Genomic DNA, 26,215 nt, shown 5'->3' on the forward strand with positions numbered 1-26,215 from the left:
ATAGACGATTACCACACAGTTAGCGTGTGAGATCTTACTGCTAAGTCAATGGCTGGTGGTAAAGTCTCAGACCTAAAATGGACGCGCACCAATTTTTATTTTGCTGCACGTCCATTTTTGGCAAAAATTTTAAAAAGGCCTTTTTTACAGGTGCGCTAAAAATTGATCTTTGAGCACCCAAAACATGCACCTACACTAGCACAGTCCATTTTTCATTGCAACTTAGTAAAATGACTCCATAGAGGGGCATAATCGAACAGGGACGACCATCTCTAAGGGCGCCCATCTCTAAGGACGTCCCGGTGAAGGGGCGGGGAAACCCGTATTATCGAAACAAGATGGGCATCCATCTTTTGTTTTGATAATACAGTTGGGGATGCCCAAATCTCAACATTTAGGTCGACCTTAGAGATGGTCAACATAAATGTTGAGATGGTCGACCTTAGAGATGGTCATCCCCAGTTTTTGGTAATAATGGAAAACAAGGACGCCCATCTCAGAAACGACCAAATCCAAGCCATTTGGTCATGGGAGGAGCCAGCATTCGTACTGCACTGGTCCCCCTCACATGCCAGGATACCAACTGGGCACCCTAGGGGGCACTGCAGTCGACTTCACAAATTGCTCCCAGATGCATAGCTCCCTTACCTTGGGTGCTGAGCCCCGAAAACCCATTCCACACAACTGTACAACACTACCATAGCCCTAAGAGCTGAAGGGGGGCTCCTACATGTGGGTACAGTGGGTTTTGAAGGGCTCCCATTTACCACTACAAGTGGGGGGGGGGGGGGTATGGGCCTGGGTCAGCCTGGCTGAAGTGCACTGCACCCACTGAAAGTGCTCCACAGACCTGCATACTGCTGTCAGGGAGCTAAGTATGACATTTGAGGCTGGCAAAAAAAAAAAAATGTTAAAGTTTTTTTTAGGGTGGGAGGGGGTTGGTGACCACTGGGGGAGTAAGGGGAGGTCACCCCGATTCCCTCCAGTGGTCATCTGGTCAGTTCATGCACCTTTTTGAGGTTTGGTCATGAAAAAAAAATGGACCAAGTAAAGTCGGCCAAGTGCTCATCAGGGACGCCATTCTTTTTTCTATTATCGGCCGAGGACGCCCATGTGTTAAGTACGCCCCAGTCCCGGCTTCACTATGCTTCTGACACACCCCCAGGAACTTTAGTCATCTCTGCGACGGGAAGTAGTTGAGGATGCCCAAAATTGGCTTTCGATTATGCCGATTTGGGCGACCCTGAGGGAAGGACGCCCATCTCCCGATTTGTGTCGTAAGATGGGCGCCCTTCTCTTTCGAAATAAGCCTGATAGTGACCTAAAGAGGAATAAAATTGTTAGCCGTCTTCAGTTTAATCTTTCTGAATCCCTGGATATGGGTGAGCTATGCTTATTTTTAGCTTGTACTTTTTAATGGATTTATATATATATTTTATTTTTTTCTGCAAACTGCTTTGATGCTTTCTAGGGCTGGCCATGTATTAAATTTGAATTACTATGTAGTATTTTGAATATTGGCTCAATCTGTTGGATTTAAGTCAATCTTCTAGAGACAAAAAGTTATTGCTATTAGAAAATTCAAATGATATTAAGGATTTTGTTCTGATGGGTTTTTTTTTTTTTTTTGGGGGGGGGGGGGGTATTTCTTGGATTTCTTAACAATGTCATTAAAGATTGAACTCCAATGATGATTTTCAAAGAATTAATTTTCATGTTTTGGTATTTTATCCAGCTAAAATGTTGAGTTATCTTAGGAGACAAGAATGACCTATTTTATACATATTCTTTTTTTTTAATGAAATTTCTAATTTTTGCAACCAAGCGTTACAACACTTCTACAGCAAAATAATACAATATGCCAAAAAAAAAACATCAAATAAGACAAATCTAAGCATACTAGTTCCTCAAATCCCAAAGTCTGGGATCCAAGATTAAAGTTTAGGAGGTCAAAGAATAGGTAAATCTATTTTATAACACTGATGATACAGAAAACTAAGCGAAAAAAATAGGCACAGTGAACTATAACAGAACATATTTCCAAGTCTAAAGCATCCACTCATGAATCTTCAACTCAAAATTTAAAATCAAATATTTCTTTTTAGAATTATATATATATATATATATATATATATATATATATATATATATATATATATATATATATAGTAGTCAGGCTATTCAGTGGAATAATGGTTTTGTTTTTGCATACTTTTACAATTCTATTTCATGGCACTTAGAAGCCCGTTTACTAAAGTGTGTTAATGTGCTATAATGCAGGATTTTAATGTGCAGCAAGCTAAAAACTAATGCTGCATTAAGAGGGAGTGATCCTAGTATTTTTTTTATTGCAGGTCATGCGTTAGTGCATGGTAAGTGTAACACATTAGCTAGTTAATGCTCATTCTCCGCTCATGCCACACCCCTGACAGAAAAGTTATGAAACATTTGGTAATGTGCGGTTTAATGTGCGGAAACAGGCAAACTACTACTGCGATTGTGTGGTAGCCTGTTTCAATGCATTAACAGCCAGATTCTGTAAATTGCACCTAAAATCTAAAAGTGTCTGAAAAAAGCACTTAGTGCCATTCTATATAATGAACCTAAAGAACAGAATAGCGCATAGAGCCAGGGAACATGCCTACATTTAGGTACAGCCATTTATGCCACTGAAAACTTGGTGTACATACCTGCACTAAATGGCGCATTCCCCTAAATTCTATAACAACGTGCATAAGTTTGAATAAAGCCCCTGACACCCCCACACTTCTCCCATGGCCACATCCCCTTTTCAGCTATGTGCGTTAAAATTTACACGTGCCTCTTTTTAGAATATGCCTAAAAAGAAGTGTGTGTAAATTCCAGTTATTGCCAATTAGTGATAATTGGTTATTGGCCAATTATCATCACTGATTGGCTCGTTACTCAATTAAGTGGCACACGTAAATTGGTCGCTTGCCCAATTTAACATGTCCTATTCGCCACACCTTATATAGAATCCAGGGGTAACTGCACAACAACCTTTAGTAAAGGGGCCCATTCATTTTCTTTTTATACTTTCTTGATGTATCAAATTTATGAAGGCAATAGAAAATACAATTAAAAAAGAATGTTTAAAAAAATATTCAAGAGACAACAACAGTATTTCCTTAATGTGAGCAGGTCTTTTTCAGTCATGCTATATTATTACCTCCTGTGGCAAAAATGAACTGGAAAATAATTTACAGAAGAAAAACAAAAAAGTAATTATATCCATAGTTTAAATATTAAAAAATAAAAATCTTTTCATCTTGTGGTCATTCTCATCTCCCAGGGATGTCTTTGGGACCGTAACAAACTTGAAACAGTTCCGAGAAAGTTGACGTGTGGCCAATGGCTTTTAATTTTGAGGAAAAAAAAACAAAAAGCTTTTTAATTTCAATTCATTTCACTTATCTGGGCAATTGAACAGAATATTCTTCAGTTAAACTTTTTTAAAAAAGCCCTCAAGGGTTTGATATAAAGCAGAAAGAAGTTTTAGTGTTTCTATATTGCAACAACAAATTGGTTAGTGAGAGAACTTCAAACAGGACAAAAGCTGTAACTTGCAGGTCAAAAGGTCCAGTCAGCAAAAAACAAGGTCCCACATAAAAGCTAAGACTGGCCCTTAGCACATGAAGAATGCTGGAACCTGCTGGGACTGGTAGGCAGCTCCCATGTGTCAAACTCTTTCACTGTGTGCAAAACTGCTGCCCTCCCTTGTGGATTTTCTACAGAAGTCCATTTGCTTTCCTCTCTCAGCCTTCTTGCCATGGGCTATGTCTATCATCGGGCACAATCTATGCGGCAGAAGTGAGTGGCGTTCTCCGGGGAACAGCCCATGAAAGCCAGATGGGCCCTTTAAACCCAAGGCTTTCCTCCCGCTTGCTTTTACTGCCTTGTTTTAAAAACAAACAAACAAAAACAAAAATACTTCTGGAGCACTCTTTGTAGCTGCTTGGCTGTCCTGTCTAACATTTAAAAAGGAGTACTAATAATTAAAAATGTTTTAATATGGTCTTGTGTGGATAAATCCCAGTTATTGTTTTAATTTGTTCCTAAGAGTAACTAGCAGCTTCCCTGGTTTGATATTACTGTAATATCTCTCAATTACAGTATAATTACAAGAAATGATTATAACAGACAATATCTTGTGTTCACAGCTTGGTGCAAATTTTTTTTTGAAATATATGATGGAAAGCAAATATGAACCGGTGTGTTAATTTTACCATAGATTTTGAACAGATTAGATTCAAGAAACATCCCCCTCCCACACACACAGACACACAAGTCCAATCTCATCACTCAATAAAGAACAGGGGTGCACAAGTTTATTCCTCAAGGGCCACAAACAGGGCAGGTTTTCAGGTTATCCCTAATAAATATGCAAGAAACATATTTGCATTCAATGGAGCTAGTGCATAGAAGCCAGCTCTGTGAGTGCTTGAGTACCCCCAATATTGAGTAAACTCCTTAACAGCATCTAGGGAGGGTTACGTTTCATTGGGTTTAGCACCCCCAACCATTTCAAAAAGTTGTATCCTATGAGCTAGTACGCATGCAGATTTCCCTCTTGCACATTCCACTAGGAATAGCCTGAAAACCTGACCTACTGCAGCTCTCAATAACTGAACTTGTGCACCTCTGATATAGAACTATGGATTGTTTTTCTTCAGTTGTAACTCTGCACACAAAGTATGATGCTACACACCTGAGAGCTGAAATGTTCTCTAATTAGGTCCTTTTCTCTACTACCCTCTTTCCAAGGTGCGCTCCCTTAATGTGTACAGCCTGCTGACTGACACATCACAACTTGTTCTGAGACAAAGCTTATGTCAAGAAGAAAAAAAAAAAGAGATGCCCTACATTCTGACATAATAGGAGGAAAAGGCACAACAGCTGAGATAATAGGATTTTTTAAATCACCATTTATACTAGGATAATGCAATATATCCCCAGAGAAGAAAAAAGCAACTCTCAACAGAATAATATGCACACACACACACAATCAATCAATCAGAAAACGGTCTTTTTGCCAGTAGATAAAATCTGTTTCTCAACTACCATGACAGTAAAATGATTGCCTGGCAGTCTCTGCTAGCTACATAGTACCAACGTGCTGTTGAATTGTTTTTTGTCTTTTCTCATACAAAAATGACACAACAATTAAAATATTATTTATTGCATAGATGCCATTTTCATGCATGCTGAAACATTATTAGCTTGTGCTATTTGCAAATATAACCACACTATAAAAGTCTATGCAAGCGAAAATGAAACTATATACATGGAAAATAAACTGATAGAAAACCTAAAAAGGAAAACAAATCCCTGAAACATTTTTTTCCTATGCACTCCCGTATCACACAGGTACCAAGGGAAGGATTTAAGTATTCTCTGTAAACTTCTGTCTCTTACAATTCTACTTTCTTTGCCACGTAAAACCACTGTCTGTGGATTGGGTGATAGGTGTAGTCCTCAGAGGTTTGAACTATTCCCAAAGTATACAGACAGTTAGTATGCACTTAACACTGTGAGAAAGTCAGAGACCTACTCATGACAAAAGCAATCTCCTTATAAAAAAGAAACACATCATACAGTTGCTACTGCTGAAGTTAAAAAATAAAAAAAAACAAGGCTAACAGCAGAACTGAGACCGTATCTACAGAATTTTACACAAGCATATAATAAGAAATACTCTAGTCAGTCATAATGCAAGATACCATTTTGACCCCGATTAAAACAAAAATGTTTCTAAAAGTGACCCACATAGAAAACATGAATGAAGATCATATCAAATGTTATTCACAACAGCCAAAGGCAAGAACCTCTTTCTAGAATTCAAATATTTCTTTCTTTTTGAAACAAATAACATTTTGTTTTTTGTTATCACACACAATAAACCACTGTTTTCATAATCATTTTGACCATTCAATTTTGCATAGCCAGGATTTTAGGTGACAGCAAATTTAAATGTAGGCATAACTACTGGGACTACAAAGAAACCATGAAAATAGCCATGAACATTTTTTTCTGAGGCTAAAGAACCCTTAATCAGCCCCTTGCTAAAAGTAAACATAGGGTCTCATGGTTTTCCCTGCTGCCAGCTGGGAGGCAGATCAACTAGAATGTCTGCACTTAAGGGAATATGTGTCAGATGGTCACCTCTGTGGCAATGCAGTTGTACAGACTACAGTTCAAAGGTAAAAAGGTCTCACTGGTGAACGGGCAAGAAACTGAATCAATAGATACTGAAAGCTGCCAAGCACAAGTGTGGTCTCCTTTTGTGAATCCATCAATGCTGCTCTGTTTGAGAGCATAATTAAAACCTTATCGGACCATCTCAAGAAATTATGACAAGCAACTTAAAGAGGAGCCTCTCTGGGCAAGAAAAAGAACCCCTCAGAACTGCAAAAAAAACCCCCAGAAACATCCAAATGCAAACAGTCATGCGTAATCTCTTTCTGCTGTAGAGGTGGGGGTTTATTAGAATATTTCTTTATATATATATATATACACACACACATTTTTTTCTTATTCTCTTACAGTCGGGAAGATTTTGAAAGCAATAAAATTCTGCAGGCAAATCCTTCACCCTAAAAATGAACAGGCTTGAGAAAGTGCTGGTGACATGAGAGCGGCATGTCTCTATGTGGAAAAAATAAGCAGAAACCCAAGTGATGCTGTTACCAACTTTAAGGTGTTTCAAATATTATAGCTAAATGAGGGAAAGCTTCCAGTACCAAGCTTGCATTTGATCAATAGCCAAAACTGATTCTTCACCAAAAAATAATAATAATAAACCCCCAGAAAACTCAGTCTCTGCTTGCATCTGATACTGAACACTGCACTTAGTGAAATATGTTTTTGCAGTAATATGACATTATTTGGAAAGAAAGCATGCAATAATGAGTACAGGTATACAGACCTTGCATTTGGTAGCTGTATGGAGCTTGTCCCGGCTGAGGAGTGCTAAAACTTGTGCTATAGCTTAGAAATCCCGTCTGTCCAGGAGACTGCGATTGTGATAATCCACCTTCTGTCTTGATGCCTGCCCACAATGCACCTAAACCAGTTACTGATATCAGATCTGTTTGTTTATATACAAGCACTAACAGACAGCAAATCATATGTGCTAGAATTTGATTTATGCCATCAAATGAATTCTGGTAAATATTACAGTTCGTAGTTTCTTTGAATATTTTTGTGGATTTACAAGTGCCTTGAAAATAGCTGGTGGCATAGAGGGGCCTTAGGGGTTTCTAAGCAATGTACTGCACAGAAGGGAGTCCATCTGCTGTTTAACAATCCACTCTGCAGAATGTTCCAGATCAATTATTTTGGCCTGTATGTACTTCATATCCAAGATGGGGAATGGTCAAGTGTACAATTAACAAGATAAAGGGGTAAATTCTATAAAAATGCAATAAAAAGTCTGAAAGTTTAGTGCTGGAAAAAAATTGGGCAGAGAGCTATTCTATAAATGGCGCTCTGAGTTGATCACCCTTTAAAGAATAGCATTTAGAACCGATTTCCATACCCAAAGTTGGGTGCCAGAATTTATGCCAGCTGACATAAATACTGACACCTAGTATAAATGCCAGCACTCAATTCTTGATAAATCCAATAAATAGGACAAATCTATTCACTGTGCAGGGACATATAACCTACAGTGGTAATTGTCCTGGCAACTGCTTACGTAAACAAGATGCAGTAGAGAGATCAATAACATTCCCAACTACTTTTATACATTTTTCAAAATATTTTCAAACATTTACAAATACTTTCATGAATTTTTCAAACATTTTCATACTATTAATATAAGGATCATCACAGTTCACAGCATCAACATCGCTATCCAAACCTTCAAAAGCAACAATGTGCAAATCTTCATCGAACCATCATTTTAGATTTTAAGTTTAACTTTTGCATTAGCTTTTTGTTAAATTTTCTTAAAAACAGTCCAAAACTATTCAAAAACTTTTTTAGTGCAATTAACACCACTTAACTTGCAGCTGTTTTCAACACCGTGAGAACCTCCACTGACATGGCCAAGTTTCGTAACTTCCTCAGGGAAGAGGTTGAATTCTAAATGACCTGCGTACTTTCTCACATAGAGCTAAAGAAGCTAAAATGATGGATCGATGAATATTGGCACTCAACTCTTGGCATTTGGGCTCAGAACTGGTGCTATTCTATAACAATGCATGTAATTTTTTGCAGCACTCCTACACTGCCACTTGCCACGTCCCCTTTAGAGTTGTGTACTAGTGGATTCGAGCACCTGGTGTTATAGAATAACGCACAGGAAGATGTGTGCGTAAATTCCAACTACTGTCAATTAACTGCAATAATTGATTGCTAACATCATTTATTTATTTATTCAATACACTTGATATACTGCTCACTTGATACTTAACAGGTAACTAAGCAGTTTATACAGTAAAAGATACAGCCCAGTGCTGATGTCAGGAAGGGCTCGGGAAAAATAAAAAGGGAAGGGCAGAGGGCGCAGCTGGGAAGGTAGAGGGATGGGAAAGGGTTAAAAAGGAAAAGGCCAGCAAAAAGGGCAGCATGGAGAAACAACACCAAAAGAATCAGAGAAGAGAGAAGATTTCAGAAATGCCTTAAATGACTAAAGTGGCATGGGTACTCTGAGGGAAAGGAGTTCCAAAGCTTAGGACCTAGATAGCGGAAAGCAGTGTCACGAGAGAGTGAATGGTGGAGTGCTGTGGGTGAGGGGACACAAAGCAGATTGTCAGAGGAGGAAGGAAGGCTAGAAAGTGAACAATAAGGAACCAGCAGTTTATTAAGGTAGGAAGGAAAACATCATTTATACGTGAGCATGAGAAGTGTAAAACATTTTCAGGCAGAAACTGGGAGCCAATGCTCAAGGCGGAAGAGAGGGGGTGACTTAGTCAAAGCAGTGTGCACTGTGAATAAGTTTGACAGTGGTGGACTGAATGAGTTGAAGGCGTTTAATCGAAAAGAGAGGAAGGCGCCAGCATATAAGGAATTATAGTAATAAATATGGGTAATCACCAAAGCCAACACAAGAGAGCGAATAGACTGAGGAGAAAGAAATGGACGGACAGAAGGAATGTGATGAAGAGCAAAACATGAAGTCCAGCATTGAATATCCAGGGATACTGCTAGTGGCGGCCACAAAATCGCTAACAACCGTTGACAGAATTTAGACCCCGTAGATTTTATTTTATCTGCTTTGCATTCTCCTAACATTTCTGCATGGCTGTTTGAGCAAGTTAGATCCCTGATCTTGCTAACAGATGGAAATGAAAAGGGGGCCTCCCCTAAAAAGGAGGAACTTCAGTGCTGCTCATCTGTCAGCAAGGCCCAGGCACCTCACTGCCACATGTACCCAGTCCCACACTGATCTTGCTCCAGCAGACAGGGACCCACAGCACAGCCTCAGATTCCATAGTAAAGTAGTGTTGTTACCAAACACACATGCTCACATTTGTAAAGGTTTAATGTTACATATGAAAAGGAAAAAAAATCACAGGGGCCTACACAAATATTGTAAATCTACTATGAATATTAACATCCTCCACAGTGAATGCAATATACGTCATGTTTTCTGAAATTCCTTAGGCTCCCTTTTGATGGCTGTCAAATCTAGTCCTCATGTATTCTCCTATCTAATATCCATGAGAGCACCTTGACACATTTTGGACTAGATTCTATATATGGCGCCTGAAAATTCCGCACGGGAAAAAATACATCTAGACATGGAGAGGCATAATCGAACGCAAACGCCTATCTCCATGGGCGTTTATCTCCGAGAATGGGTCCGTGAAGGGGCGGGTCGAACCGTATTTTCGAAAAAATGGACGTTTTTGAGCTGGGCGTTTGTTTTTTTTTAGCGATAATGGAAACTAAAAACGCCCATCTCAAAAACGTCCTAATCCGAGCCATTTGGTCGTGGGAGGGGCCACGATTCGTAGTACACTCGCCCCCCCCCCCCCTGATATGCCAGGACACCAACTGGGCACCCTAGGTCAGTGCGGTGGACTTCAGGAAAAGCTCCCACATGCATAGCTCCCTTACCACGGGTGCTGAGCTCCCAACCCCCCTCCCCCAAAACCCACTACCCACAAATGTACAACACTACCATAGCTCTTAGGGGTGAAGGGGGCACCTACATGTGGGTACAGTGGGTTTTGGAGGCCTCCCATTCACCAGCACAAGTGTTACCGGTAGGGGGGGGATGGGCCTGGGGCCACCTGGCTGAAGTGCACTGCGGTACCCACTAAAAGTGCTCCAGGGACCTGCATACATGCAGGCCTCTAGGACTTGTTGCTGCTGTATAACATTGGCACAGCAGTTGACACCTGAAGACTAATCTCTCCGAAAACGTCCTTTATTGGAATAACCGTGTTTACTCACAGTTAACTGCAGATCAGAGGTTGTGCCCCACTGGCAACGAGTGTCCCTGGAACTGAGATTAGCAGTAGGACAGAGCTGGCAGAATGCTGTACAATGCCCTCTTTCAAGGTAAGAACTAAGTTCTCTAACGTGGCTAACACAGGAAAGGGAACTAAAACTGGCTTACAAAAATGGCCACTACCGCATGGACTACAACAGGAAACACAACAGGGCACACTCTGACCCAGTAGGCAGGGGGAAAAGCACCATGGGAAAAGAGCCTACCAACTACCAACATCGTGAGACTGTAACACAAGCTAATGAAATCATGGAGCCCAATACCCTAAACCCACCACAATGCAATGCTGATGTGACCCTTTACTGCACCCGAGAGCCACATCTGACCCAGGGAAAGGCTGTCACAGGATAGAACACATTCTGCTGTCATGGAGGTGGGTACGGCATTTGAGGCTGGCATACAGGCTGGAAAAAATGTTTTTAAAGTGGGGTCTTTTTGGTGGGAGGGGGTTAGTGACCACTGGGGGAGTCTGGGGAGGTCATCCCCGATTCCCTCCAGTGGTCATCTGGTCAGTTGGGGCACTTTTTTGGGACCTGTTCGTGAGGAAAAAAGGGTCCAAAAAAAGTGACCCAAAATCGCAGTCAAAATGCCTTTTTTTTTTCCGATTATCAGCTAAAGATGCCCATCTCTCCTCAGCTGATAACCACGCCCCAGTCCCGCCTCCACCATGCCTCCGACACGTCCTCATCAACTTTATTCGTTTCCGCGACGGAGCGCAGTTGGAAACGCCCAAAATCGGCTTTTGATTATACCGATTTGGGTGCCTTTGCGAGAAAAACGCCCATCTCCCGATTTGGGTCGAAATATAGGCATTTTTCTTTTCCGATTATAAGCTGGCTATTCTCTAAAGTACACCTATATTTTATAGAATAGGTTTAAATTTCCATGCGGCATATAGAATACGCAAAGCGCCTCTCCATGCGACCAAATTTAGTCATGGCCATTTACGCCATGTTTTACTTGGCGTAAATCCCAATGCCTAAATTCGCCATAGAGCGGGTGTACTCTATAGCAATGCGCATAGATTTTAGAAGCACCCATGCCCCACCCGTGGCCACGCCGCCTTTTCGACTATGCAACTTAGAATTTAAGCACATCATATTACAGAATATGCTTAGCGAGTTTGTGCATGTAAATCTTGATTAATGCCAATTAGTGCTGATAATTGCTTGTTAATATCCAATTGACAGCACTGATCGACTAGTTAACCAATTAAGTTACGCAAATGTTATAGAATACGCTTCAAATTAAGACACAATATATAGAATCCCAGGGTTTACTTTTAAAAAGCAGATAAATGTGTCTTGTCGTGGTTATCATGAAACCTAGGCCCTTCTGGAGGCCCTGAGAAATAGGTTTGACAGCCACTGTTCCACTGTGAACCTAATAAGTTCTTTTCTTAAGAACATACTATTCACATATAAACTAGTATGAGCAATAAACATTCAAACTTACCATATGGGGGGATTGCATAAGGCTGGCCTGGCTGAGGATATGTGGCATATGCTGCAGTTTGTTGCATTCCTGTGGTAAATTGTGTCTGCCCGTATGCAGCCATAGTTTGTGAGGCAGGGGTAGGGAGAATATGTGGGTAGGATCTGCTGTTTGTCAAGCAAGACAAAAAGAAGAAAGGAAATTTATTAAACTGAAACACTAGTGTTCACTTAAAATGTCTTGATTCATTTTTGCTACTTAATCATTAGAAAGGAGTATGGAGTGGAAGGAGATCACAAAAATTCATTACTAGAAGGCATAACTAATTAATAAGTTACCTAAAGATGCTTACATGCTCATGATATCGCAAACTTTGTTAAGAATGAACAATATTTTACATTATAACAAAACGATAATATTATAATCTATGACAAAAATTTAAAAAGGATAAGATGGAACAATCACTAACAATAATACCAAAATCTACCTTTAATAAGAAATAATCGGAATGTCCCCAGATCAGAATTTAAAAGGAAAATGTGTGAATGTAAAGACCTCAGTGAAAATACAATAAAGCTTGGATTCACCAGGAGCAATCACCATTGCCAGTTAAAAACAAATGCACAAAAAAACCTTCTCAAATTGTCAAAAATACAAAAGCGATATAACAGTTTGTTATTGTACGCTCATAAGTTAGAAGAAATCTTTCTGAAAGAAAATGCAAAAAAGTACTCCGATGCCTGAAAAAGCCTGAAAAATGCAGTATGCAAGGCACTTCTTTTATATTCTGATTTGTTATTTCCTTCTAGTGATGCATTTTGGTATTATTATCCTTATTATAATCTCCAATAAAATGAAAGACTGTTAAAATAATTAAAGTTGTCAGACAGAACAAAGAAATCCTTACTTGGAAGGATAAATCTGTGCCGAGAACTGGTGAATTTGTCTTGGGCTGAAGCCACTACCTCCAATCACTGCACAGAGGCAAACAGAAAAAAAAAACACACACACACACACAAATTAAAATACCAGAAACTGAAAAACATGTATTTATTTGAAGTTTTCATACGTTACTGAGTCTGCAATGATGGATGCTATTTATCAGAGCTTGAACTGACCGGGATGATAATATTCAGCAAGTATAGTGAATTTAAAATGCTCGACCTAAAACAGCAATTCTAAAGACAGGGTACATGCAGGAACTGCGGCAGTCTAACATCTGGGCTTGGCTTAATCAATTACAGAAGAAAAGTGAGAACTAACAAAGTCGACAATGAAAACTAATTTTTGAGGGTTTGCAAATACCACTTAGTATAAGGCTGCACAGCAAGTCCCTTCTGAAGCAATGATATTTACTTCAAGCAGCAGCTCCTGTTACTTGTCAGACATGTCTTTGCCTTTAGTAAATAATCGTGTGGCATGTCTACACCTCCTGCTATCATTGAATTCATGGGGATCACAAAAGGGTTCTGCTGCAAACTTCCCGCCTCCCCCCACCCCCCAAAAAAAAAATGTTCTGCTTTTTCCAGTGGGAGTTTTGTCTTGCAATTGTTGAAAGAATCCATAAACGCTTTTATATTGGTCGGAACGGTCCATGGAATACTGTAACTGCTCTAGACAAAATATTCAGCCTGCCTGTTTCTTGACTACATCAATAACTCTTTGAGTCTAATTTCTAAAAAAAACAACACATTTTTTCTCCCAATATTTTAATACCTTTTGGAATTAAAAAAAAGAGCTAAGCTTTTATTATAACCATCTCCCGTGGCTTTGGAAACCTCAATCCTCAGTCCACAGTTCAGTTGTTTATGGTATTTTTATACTTTATCTTCTGACACTGAAATATTGAAGAGGGGCAACACAGCATCATCTTGTTTAAATTCAGACAGTAGAAATGGTTAACTACGGGGGGGCGGGGGTGGGGGGCGGGAGGGTTGCTCACTAATATTACCAAATGAAAATTGAATCAGAAAGGAAAAGGGAAATCTTATGGATTGTTTAACTGCGAATTGAAGTAACAAGTTGGGGAAGCACAGGATAGATACATAATACAAATTAGGCATGCTGATGCAGAGCATAGAAAGGGACGGAGAGATATGGCAAAACTAACAAGCTTGTTCATGAAAAACCCCTGAAAAGAGGAGCTACTAATGGTTTAAATATAACAAGAAAATAAAATAGAAGACAAATATGCACAGTATTTTTTAAATGCATGTAAAATCATTTGCAGAAAAGTCAATTTGTTGATCTCAGCTTATTCACTAACAATTTTTAATTATTTATTTTAATTTATAAAATGCCTTTACCAGAACACTCCAGTCAGTGACCAAAACGGGAAAAAAATGTTAAACACCACAAAAACATAAAACTGGCAGGAAGTTCAAACAAAAGGTATAAACAAGTAACTTATAAAAGTGGTGCACAGTTTTAGGTGTGAGCAATGCATGTACGTGTCAGTATTTTAGTCATTTATGCACATGACAACATAATATGAAAATGACTTTTTATAAAATACCAGCCAACATAGGAAGGAAAGGCACCAACAAGCTAAATCCTTCCAAAAATGGGGAAAAAGTATTTTGGTATGGGAAGGTTATGTCCAATCCCCTCTACCTAGAGTGTGAAGTAATATTCGGATTGTTAGAAGAGCTCTTTAGGTAACGAAGGAATCAATGGAATAGACTTAGTTTACAAATGATATCCTCCCCATATAGAATAATTGTGGAGAAGGTTGAAGGGGGATTCGTCATTGGACTGGGTAAGGGGGGAAAGGAGCCATTAGCAATAATAAAAATGCTGCAAAATTGGGGGTTATAAGACCTCAAATCCTCCATCTCATTGGCTGGACTAATACAGATGGGAAGGGGAAAGGGCTAGGAATTAAGTGAAAATGTTACTGGTGACTGCATAAGTTAGTAGCTGGGGTACACCGAGTTGATTTTCTTTTACAGAAGTTTGTATGTTGGAAGCATCCTTGTAAATGTATGGTTAAAATTAATTATCAGAGATTTTTTCTTTGTTCCCTCACAATTGACGGCATGGTTGGCTACTAGAAGATAGATTGTCGGGGAAGTGGGTGGAACTACTGCTATGGTTACTGGTTAAGGGATTATTATAAGGTTTAGCTTGCAATCAGAAGTGCTATAATTTCCTTTTCATTTATCCTTTTAATTTTTGTTTAACCCTTTAGTGTCCAATGTTCCCATAATAAGCCATGTGGGAACAGATTGATGGGAACATTGGACACTATTAATCTCCCTTAATAACCTTGGATCTTCCTTCCTTGTGGACTGTAACAAGCTTTGTATTTCCTTTTTCCTAAATATAGGGCATCTTTTACTAAGGCATGCTCACGTTTTTAAAGCGCGCTAAAATTGTAAGCGTGCTAAACATTAGCATTGGTGTCTCTAACATTTAGCGCACCTACAAATTTTAGCGTGTGCCAAAACCATGAGCATGCCTTAGTAAAAGACCCCCATAGTTACCTTATTTTAGGATTTAACTCTATTTCTGTACACATGAGTTACTTAATATTGTAAATTTAAAGCTGCATAAAAAAACTGTTTGCATTTTTTTGAGAGTTTGCTCACCAGTAAGATATTATGTAGCATGCATTATCACTGTGGGTGTACACATGGCTAGAATTTGGGTGACAGTGAGTGGTGGGAACAAGTACACATGTGGATTAGAGAATAATGAGACTTATGCACATGCTTGCAAAATGCAGGTGCTACAGTCTGGTGCAAGTGATCATGCCTTAAATGAAGGCGTGTTTAAGTCACATACTAGTATAAAGTAGGTGCCTACTTTTCTCTATAAACTAGCCCCCCCTGTTTACTAAGCTGTGGGCGAATGCCAAAACAGCTCATTCGCTTTGAATGGGTTGCATCGGCATTGCTGTGCGGCTTAGTAAACGGGGGGGGGGGGGGGGGGGTAGGTTTGACATATGTGCACTAAGTAGGCACTTCTACAACTAGGAACCTCCATTTAAATGCCCCAAGGATGTGTAGTGGGAAACCTATTCTATAAGAGCAACTGGGCACCCAGGCTTCATTATAGAATACTTGAGTAACCATTATTGGAGCATCTAACATTTACATGCCTGCCGTTACACCAGCCATAGACCTAAGACCAGTGCATTTTTCCTAACTAAAAAGGTTCCGGTACTTAAATGCTAGGCCACCCTTCAGGGGTGAGGTGATCACTAAGGGACCCATCCCACAATAGCCAGTCACAGAATCTATGGCAAGGCAAAATTCATCTGTAGAGCCTAAGCTCTTTCATTAAAAATTGAGGTTCATAGGTCAGTTTTATCAGACAATAAAAGGTGCCGGTACTCAGTACCCCCAAGTACCCCCTCAATAAAAGCCCTGCCTAAGACACATGCAACCTACAACATTTTATAATTTATGTGCACAAGTGGGAGCTCCACCTATGTTCTACCCTTCTCCACCCATGTATACACTCCCCTTGCATTTATGCACACCATCAGAGAATAGTGCTTAGGTGCCCTGCGGGTGCTTTTGCAGGTAAGTGTATACTTATGCATGCAAGTGCTAGTATGCTGCACATTTATATGTGCATAGGGAAATTCAGGCCCCTAAGATTATAGATTTGTCCTTTAGGAGCCAGTTTTTTTTTAATTGCACTCAAAGAGGGAAATTATATATATGGCACCGAATGTTAGACATTACTTCTGCACTAAATTTTCAGCATGAAAAATATTCTATCACACACAAGATGCCAAAATGGGTCAGAAATGGCAGATCCATGCGAAAACACACTTACACACCTATTTACAGAGTAGCATGTGTTTCCGTGCGGATCTGCAACAGGGATAGGGCCATGGGCGGGGCAGGAGCATTTCCTTAAAATATGTGCATAGTTAAAGAATTCGAGGGATCCATACTCAACTTGCACATTGGGATTTACACCTGTTTCAGTTGGTGTAAATCCTCGCACTCAAAAGTTGAGCATGAATCCCAGTGCTATTCTATAAAGGGAACTGATCTCGGAACACCCATTATAGAATATTGTTCAGCGTCGATTTTATCAGCACCAAATTTTGAGCGCCATTTGTAGAATTTCCCCCAATGTGTCTGAAAAAAAGACATGCAAAATAGAATAAAACAAGAGATGAAACGACAAAAAGGTAAGAAGTAAAACATCAACAAATAATTAAGGGAATGAAAATGTTTCTTTCTTATATACCTCCCATGATTTACAGGCTAAGGAAAATTAATAATCTTCCTCAGGGAAATTTAGGAATAAATGAATATTTTATTTTTGTCTTCCCAAACAAGGAAAGGGTGTTTTTGCTAAGCAGTGATTTGTGGCTCATCTTGTGGCATATTTCAACTCTTAAAAAAAAGTAGGGATGGACCACAAATTTCCAACTAAGGAGAACAGAGGTACTAGAGATAAAAAAGGTAAAAAAAAAAAATGTTTAATATCCACCAATCAAATCAAAAACAATGTCTGTCAAATGCCTGCTTCAGGTGTCACTGGGCCTAATATTCAGCCGGCAGTGGAGTGCGCTTTTGCTGTTTGCTGCTGGCGTTAAACCTGGATATTCAATGTGGGCTGTTTTCGGCAACAGGCACTGAATATCCTGGGGTTTTTTTAACAGCTAAAATGTTAACCGGTTAAGCCTATATTCAGAGTTAACCGGTTAACATTTTAGCAGTTAAAGATAGGCCTGCTATTTATGCGGCCTATTTTAACTTCTGTACATAGCTGGTTAAGCGCTAAATATCTGCACCTAACCGGCTATGTTGTGCAATATAGCCAGTTATCGGCTAGCTGCTAACTACAGATATTTAGTGGGAGATAACCGGTTATCTCCTGCTGAATATTCACAGTTAGGCCAGTTGAATAGCTTTGAATATTGGGAGGTGGGGTGGGGGCTATGTTTAGACATAAAAAAATAAAATACATACAACAGATAAATAAATAATCAATAAATATATAAATGCATTTTAAAAAGGCAAAATACATCAACAGTATGGTGTTCAAAGGAAATAAATACTATTTGTATTTTATTTTTTTATGTCTAGATTTAGTGACCTCTGGAGCAGGCATTCGTGTTGAAACACAAAAATGCTAACTACCACTGGCTGAATATTGACCCTTAGGTTTTACTTTACCTGCTCTGTGTTCTAGCATTTCTGGATAGCTGTTTAAGCAATTTAGATCCCTCATCTTGCTAACAGATGGAAATGAAAAGAAGGCCTCCCCTAAAAAGGAGGCACTTCAGTGATGCTCATCTGTCAACAAGGCCCAGGCACCTCGCTGCCACATGTACGGATCCACGTAAGGTCCATATACTTCACTGTGCTTACTCTGTTGTTCTTTGCATAAGAACTCAGCCATTGTTTTTGATTTGATTGATACTTTTGTGTTGATTGGTGGATATTAAACCTTTTTGACCTTTTTATCTCTAATACCACTGTCCTTCTTTGTTAGAAATCTGTGGTGGTTCCCTTATTTAATTATCTTTTTTTGCTGGCTTGGCATAGGACGGATTGTCTCCTTTTTTGCTTTCTTGGGTCGATATTTCACCTCTTACCTGATCCTGAGAAAGTGTCTAATGGCTCGTCTGCTGCTGTCGTGGCAATTTCACTGCTGCTCATTGGCTCTGTTTTAACTAGAAATACAAAATACGTTCAACTGCTGAAAACACTATCATAGAACTCTATTGAATAATTAAGTGGCAATGCTTGATTGAAGACAACAAATGGTTGATGGCAAAATAAAACAAGGCATTAAGGGGTCCTATTACAAAGGCGCGCTAGCATTTTTAGCACACGCTAAATTAGACGCCCAAATATTTCTATGGATGTCTCTAGCATTTAGTGCACACTAATTATTAGCGCGCACTAAAAATGCTAGCACACTTTTGTAAAAGACCCCCTCAATAAATCTGACAGTCGTTATTAATAGCTGTTTTTACTGAGCTTCTGTGTACTAGGCAATGACTATGGATGCCATATAATTTGCTGCAAAATTTAAGAAGCATGGATGGTTTAAGAGTAACCTCAATCCCATAACAAAGGCAAGGTTTCAAGATGAATGGGATGAATGATAGGGGGCAGCGTTTCTTTTGGGTTATTTTGGATACTCTGAAGCATTCAACACCGTGGACCACACTATTTTAATTAATAAACTATAATCAATTGGTTTGAGTGGAGGTGTCTCTCTTCTTTTCTTCAACATAGGGAATTTTGTGTGATTCAGAATGCTGATCAATCTGATTTTGTCAACATTTCAACTGGAATTCCTCAGGGGACATGTATGTCTGCTGTTTTATTTAATATCTTCCTTTTCCTTTTATGTAGAATGCTGAACTGCATTAATATACAGTTCAGGATCTATGCTGATGATATTCCGTTTTTGGTTCCAATTGAGGAATCAATTAAATTGACCTTTGATAATTTAAGATTATACATGCCATCAGTTCAGAGATGGATGAAGACTAATCATTTAAAACTGAATGTCATCGAGACTCAGATTCTGATTCTGTCTAGTCATTTCTGCTTTGATGTACCAGATGTATTTTTAGTTGAGACTGATGTTATTCCTATTGGTAACAGTATTTGTAATTTAGGAGTGATTGATGACTCCTCATTGCCTAAGAAATTTCATGTTCAGAAAATCATCAAGGATGTTTTCTTTAAATTAAGATTAATTAGGAGATTGAAAGAGTTGTTAAAACAGCACACTTTTCAGATGGTTGTTGAATCATTTCACCCTGTTTTTGAATATTGTATGTTGGAGATTCAAAAGAGCCAGCTCAGGGCCCTCCAAATTTTTTATTACATTTGTACCCCGCACTTTCCCACTCATAGCAGGTTCAATGCGGCTTACATATTATATACAGGTACTTATTTGTACCTGGGGCAATGGCGGGTTAAGTGACTTGCCCAGAGTCACAGGGAGCTGCCTGTGCCTGCAGTGGGAATTGAACCCAGTTCTGCAGGACCAAAGTCCACCACTCTAACCACTAGGCCACTCCTCCACTCCAAATGGCCCAAAAGTTGGTTACCAGGCTGTTGATGGGCTACAATCATTATACGCATATTTCTCCTATCCTGAAAAAGCATAAGTCCTCTTTTATCAAGCTGTGCTAACAGTCCACAGTGCAGTATTGTCGACAATGCCCATTCACTTTGAATAGGATTCGACATTACCAAGCAGAAAACGCTAGCACTGCTTGATAAAGGAGACCCTTTCTTGACTTCCCCCCATTGACCACAGAATATGATTTCAAATTCTTTGTGCTTTTTTAAAGTTTTGATTTGTCATATATCTATGGTTCTTACTGCCAAGCTTCATATTTATCAACCTTTGCAGACATTGAGGTCAGTGAATACATTTTGTTAGAGGTCCTTACACATCATGTTATCAAATTGGATGAATATCAAAATTCGATATTCTATATTGCAGGACCTCTATTTTGGAATACATTGCCCATAAGACCAAGAGAGATCCAAGGCTTGGGCAAGTTCAAGAGAGAACTGAAAACAGACTTATTTTTACAAGTATATGAAGGGTCTTGATGGAATTTATCTGTTAAAGTTAAAAAGATATGTACTAAAAATATGTTAAATAACTTAAGTTAAATAAACGAGGTCAAGATATTAAGTGATGACTGAATGATGACAAATTACTATGTGGGAGAAGCTTTGTATGTAGCTGTTTGTTTTAATTTTGCTTTTATCGTACTATGTATGTGAAGAATTGTAATCCGCCTAGAACATTTGCGACAGTGTAGAATAAAAGTTTTTGAATAAATAAATAGTGAACTAGGCATCAAGTTCAATGAAAGTGGCAACTGGATTTACTAAGTGAATGCTCCAGTTTTGTTTAAGGTTTATGAGGAAATAATGCCAGTGATCAGCTGATAGGTTCCATTTCACATGCAATATATTTTACTATGTTACATACAAACATAAGGAAAAATTGGAGTGGGCCAAGAAAGAGTAAATTGAATCAGCTCTTTTTTTTTTTTAATGGAAAGACTTCACTTTTAATGATTCCTTGTAAGAAACATCAGGAATCCTGAGCATCGCAGTTTGTTTAAGTAATCTTGATTTTTCAATTGTGTCATTTGATTAAATAATGACAACCTTCAAAAAGAAGTAGTAGAGGCAAAGATAAATACTGCAGGTGAAGAAAGCCTGAGATAAGCAGAGATGATCCAGACTTGCAAGGAATCCTGGGTAAAGTGGAGTCCATGGTTTTGTAACAGAAAGGGGAAATGGGGACACATTTGATGAGCCTTAAGATCTTTATCTGCTGACAAACTCTATGCCTGTATGTTTCTACTTGAGTATCCCATAGAGTACAAATTAATATACTGGTATGATCCCAACAAGGCATTCTTGATAGCTTAGGTTTGCTGTCACAGAATGAAGTCATTCAGCTTATTTTACAATTTTGTGTATAGTCAGAACAAGCTTTATTTATATAGACAAAAAATATAAGCAGTTTAGTGTTTGTATAAAGACAGATTTAAATAGACAACATTTATTACATCAAATTTTGCATAGTAAGAGGAGCATAATATTGCAAGGGTGAAGATGACTAGAGTGCATTAATCTTCCAGCTATTAAACACATTCAAAGGAAGATGGCTGAAACAGAGCACAGTTACAAACTACAAAATAAGTCTTTTCTCCTTGAATTGACAGTTCAACTTTCATATTATAGCTGGAATTAGAACATAGAAAGCAAACACAAAGAGGATAAACCCTCATAAAAAGGTCCAAAAAACAAGAGCGAAGGTGCCAATGCAAGGAGACGGAGAGGGACATTTTCGAAACAGACGTCCATGTTTTCATTTGGATGTCCTCGCAAAACGTCCCGATCTAGGGGCGGGGAAACCCGTACTTTTGAAACAAGATGGACGTCCATCTTTCATTTTGAAAATACCATCAGCAAAGTCCAAATCCTTAGATTTGGTCATCCCTACACTTGGTCGTTTCTGATTTTTGGCGATAATCAAAATCAAGGACGTCCATCTCAGAAATGACCAAATGTAAGCCATTTGTTTTATGGGAGGAGCCTGGATTTGTAGTGCACTGGTCCCCCTGACATGCCAGGACACCAACCGGTCACCCTATGGGACACTGCAGTGGACATCGTAAATTGCTCCCAGGTATATAGGTCCCTTACCTTGTGTGCTGAGCCCCCCCAAAACCCACTACCCACAACTGTACACCACTACTATAGCCCTTACGGGTAAAGGGGGGGGCACCTAGATGTGGGTACAGTGGGTTTGTGGTGGGTTTTGGAGGGCCCGCTATTTTCTCCACAAACGTAACAGGTAGGGGGGTATGGGCCTGGGTCCGCCTGCCTGAAGTGCACTGCACCCACTAAAACTGCTCCAGGGACCTGCATACTGCTGTCATGGATCTGAGTATGACATCTGTGACTGGCATAGAGGCTGGCAATCAATATTTTGAAAGATATTTTTTGAGGGTGGGAGGGGGTTAGTGACCACTGGGGGAGTAAGGGGAGATCATCCCCGATTCTCTCCGGTGGTTATCTGGTCATTTTGGGCACCTTTTTATGCCTTGGTTGTAAGAAAAACAGGACCAGGTAAAGTCGTCCAAGTGTTGGAAATGTTCATCAGGGACATCCTTGCTTCTTTCGATTATGGGTCAAGGATGTCCAAGTGTTAGGTACGCCCAAGTCCCACCTTTGCTATGCCTCCTACATGTCCCCTTGAACTTTGGCCGTTCCTGTGACGGAGTGCAGTTGGGGACGTCCAAAATCGTCTTTCGATTATACCGATTTGGATTACCTTGGGAGAAGGACGTCCATCTTCCGATTTATGTCGAAAGATGGGCGCCCTTGTCTTTCAAAAATGAGCCCTAGAGTCTATTGTAGCAAAATGTATTAAAACTGTATAGTAATAGAAGAGAAGGAAGTAGTTTTTATTACATGCCACATAGGGGCCCTTTGACCAAACAGTGGTATAAGGCCCCATTTTACCAACTTTGGTAAAAGGCCTTTTTTTTTTTTTTTAAAGGAAATGGCCAGAAGTCAGAACTATCACCAGGCTCCTGAGCAAGCCTGACAGTAGGGCTGATTTGTAAAAGGGCCTCTTCGTGTTAGGTTCGATATGAGTACCTACATAAAAGATCAGAGTGCTGTGCCTTCCTTTAACCAATAATGATACTTTAGAATTATATATCATTATAGTCATAAAAATATTAAAACCATACACACATACATAGAAAGGTGTAAAATAAATATAATTATATATAAATATTAGATAGATAGATAGATAGATAGATAGATAGATAGATAGATAGATAGATAGATAGATATAGGGGGGCATTTTTGATAAAACATCCAAATTTAGATGTTTTGCTAAAACCACTGCTTTGTGAGACATCCTTCAAGACTCAAGTTGGGGGCCCCTGAAATCTCCACATTATTAGTAAGCTCCTAATCCTCACTATGCAAACTCCCTCTTATGTGCACATTTTCCTTCTCCATGGGCACCCCCAAAGTACAGGCATGAGTCATGGGGTGATATGCAGCCACAGCCAACAGTGAGAGCCATAAAACAGGTAGCATCAGTACCCCACAGATAACCCAAATCTAGGTTTTCCACCTTGAAGTCTGGAAATGGCCTTTCTCCTGGGGTTCCCAGCAAAGGTGGTCAGAAGGGTTGGCAGTTCCAATAGGGTCCTCTGCCATTTCCTACCAAGCTGTAGGACACATAGGATGGGGACATGCACACACATTGACATCCATGACAAAAACGGTAACAGTGACTCAATCCATGCAATATCACAGTGCCATACTTCCTCCCAGTCAGTGCCTGTGCACTCAGAGTCCTACAACAGGCCCAAAACCCATCTTGCATGCCCATAGCCAGACCACCCTCTCAGGGGAAAAACACTTTTGATATTGTTGCCTCTGCAGTTCCCTGCTATGTCATCTCATTGGTACCATACCTCAGACATGCCCCCCTAGGTAACAACAACTGCCCCAGTTGGCCCTGTCCCTGCCTCCCAAGAGCCAGCTGCACCACTATGCAAGCAATATAGGATGTGTTGAGGAGTGGCCTAGTGGTTAGGGTGGTGGACTTTGGTCCTGGGGAACTGAGGAACTGAGTTTGATTCCCACTTCAGGCACAGGCAGCTCCTTGTGACTCTGGGCAAGTCACTTAACCCTCCATTGCCCCAGGTTCAAATAAGTACCTGTATACAATATGTAAGCCGCATTGAGCCTGCCATGAGTGGGAAAGTGAGGGGTACAAATGTAACAAAAAATAAAACGGCAAACCTTTTACACACAGAGCACACTCCAGCTGCTGAACAGTCTTCCCTAGGCCAGCCCACCCCAGAACAGCCTACATTGGCCAGGACCAGCTCACATCAGAACAATCTACCTAGAACCAGCCCACCTCTGAGAGAGCATGGGAGGAAGCTGAACTGGACCCTGGGAGGTGCCACTCCCCCACAATCTGTGGAGGCGGAGGAGGGGGACGACACCAGAATTGACATGCCCCCACTGGCGGGGTAAAGAAGGGGTGCAGGAACAGCTACACTGGAGGGCACAGCAGCTGAGGGCTCCCATGAAACGGCTGCCACACCCTCTGCCACATCTGCTGATAGGCCTACCCACCCAGCTACTTGAGTCCAGCTCCAGCTGCAAGTCTCAGCCATGCACAGAGTTTTGCAGCAGGTGCTGGTGGCACAATATGACCTGGTGGTCAAGATTGTGGCAGACCTGAAGATGTTCCATCAGGAGCAGTGGCAGCCTCAATAGGGCTAATGGACAAATCACCAGCTTCTATATAGTTTTTTGTGTTTATTTGTTAGAAATACAATGTTTACAGGTTTTGGCATACAAAGGTCTGTGTCACTCTCCATTCTATAAAAAATGTGTTGATTTCCTGATATACAAGATGTGCTGTGGTGCCAACACTACTAGGAAAGCCCTGGGAAGCGAGACTACAGAAATGGGAGGGGGGAAGGGTAACAGATGGGAGAGAAGTATCCAAAGGGCCCTCAATGTCCACAATCAGAGCAGTTCTCCTGAATGTCAAGAGCTCAACCACAGGGCTGCATTAACACACATGGATCTACAGGGCCCTGCAGCAGAAGTATGTAAGTACATAAGTATTGCCATACTGAGAAAGACCAAAGGTCCATCAAGCCCAACATCCTGTTTCCAACAGTGGCCAATCCAGGTCACAAATACCTGGCAAGATAAAAAAAAAGTACAAAACATTTCATACTGCTTATCCCAGAAACAGTGGATTTTCCTTAAGTCCATTTAATAATGGTCTATGGACTTTTCCTTTAGGAAGCCGTCCAAACCTTTTTTTAAACTCCACTAAGCTAACCGCCTTTACCACATTCTCTGGCAACGAATTCCAGAGTTTAATTACAAGTTGAGTGAAGAAACATTTTCTCTGATTTGTTTTAAATTTATTACATTGTAGCTTCATTGCATGCCCCCTAGTCCTAGTATTTTTGGAAAAGTAAACAGACACTTCACATCTACCCGTTCAACTCCACTCATTATTTTATAGACCTCTATCATATCTCCTCTCAGCTGCCTTTCCTCCAAGCTGAAGAGCCTTAGCCACTTTAGCCTTTCCTCATAGGGAAGTTGTCCCATCCCCTTTATCATTTTCGTCGCCCTTCTCTGCACCTTTTCTAATTCCACTATAATTTTTTTGAGATGTGGCAACCAGAATTGAACACAATATTCGAGGTGCGGTCGTACCATGGAGCAATAGAAAGGCATTATAACATCCTCATTTTTGTTTTCCATTCCTTTCCTAATAATACCTAACATTCTATTTGCTTTCTTAGCTGCAGCAGCACACTGAGCAGAAGGTTTCAACGTATCATCAATGACGACATCTAGATCCCTTTCTTGGTCTGTGACTCCTAACATGGAACCTTGCATGACGTAGCTATTATTCGGGTTCCTCTTTCCCACATGCATCACTTTGCACTTGCTCACATTAAACGTCATCTGCCATTTAGACGCCCAGTCTCCCAGTCTCGTAAGGTCCTCTTGTAATTTTTCACAATCCTCCCGCGATTTAACAACCTTGAATAACTTTGTGTCATCAGGAAATTTAATTACCTCACTAGTTACTCCCATCTCTAGGTTATTTTGTAAATATTGGCCTATCTAGGCCCTTCCAAAAAAAACAGGTCAAGAGGCTTGAAGCTAACAGCTAAATCTAAAAAGCATAGCCTCTGTGTGACCCAGAGATTGCATTTTGTGATAAGCTGGCTGACAGGCTTGCAGAAAGAGG

At 40.0% G+C, this 26,215-nt stretch overlaps 1 protein-coding gene across 9 annotated transcripts in view; it reads right to left on the reverse strand.

Moving 5' to 3' along the window:
* The window catches only part of EYA1 (EYA transcriptional coactivator and phosphatase 1), a 321,910-nt gene that overhangs the window by 265,211 nt on the left and 30,484 nt on the right, over nt 1-26,215 (reverse strand). For 3 of the 9 annotated variants that reach the window (XM_030215486.1, XM_030215493.1, XM_030215451.1), the window contains exons 3-6: nt 18,486-18,563; nt 12,825-12,891; nt 11,939-12,084; nt 6,947-7,084 (exon numbers count right to left, since the gene is read on the reverse strand). In XM_030215486.1, coding sequence (XP_030071346.1) covers nt 6,947-7,084; nt 11,939-12,084; nt 12,825-12,891; nt 18,486-18,563 — 429 coding nt within the window. The remainder of the gene's footprint in view (nt 1-6,946; nt 7,085-11,938; nt 12,085-12,824; nt 12,892-18,485; nt 18,564-26,215) is intronic. The other 6 variants (XM_030215477.1, XM_030215515.1, XM_030215467.1 and 3 more) reach the window with 4 other exon arrangements.

This window comes from Microcaecilia unicolor, chromosome 1 (genome assembly GCF_901765095.1).
Source record: "Microcaecilia unicolor chromosome 1, aMicUni1.1, whole genome shotgun sequence".
Classification (NCBI taxonomy): Eukaryota; Metazoa; Chordata; class Amphibia; order Gymnophiona; family Siphonopidae; genus Microcaecilia; species Microcaecilia unicolor.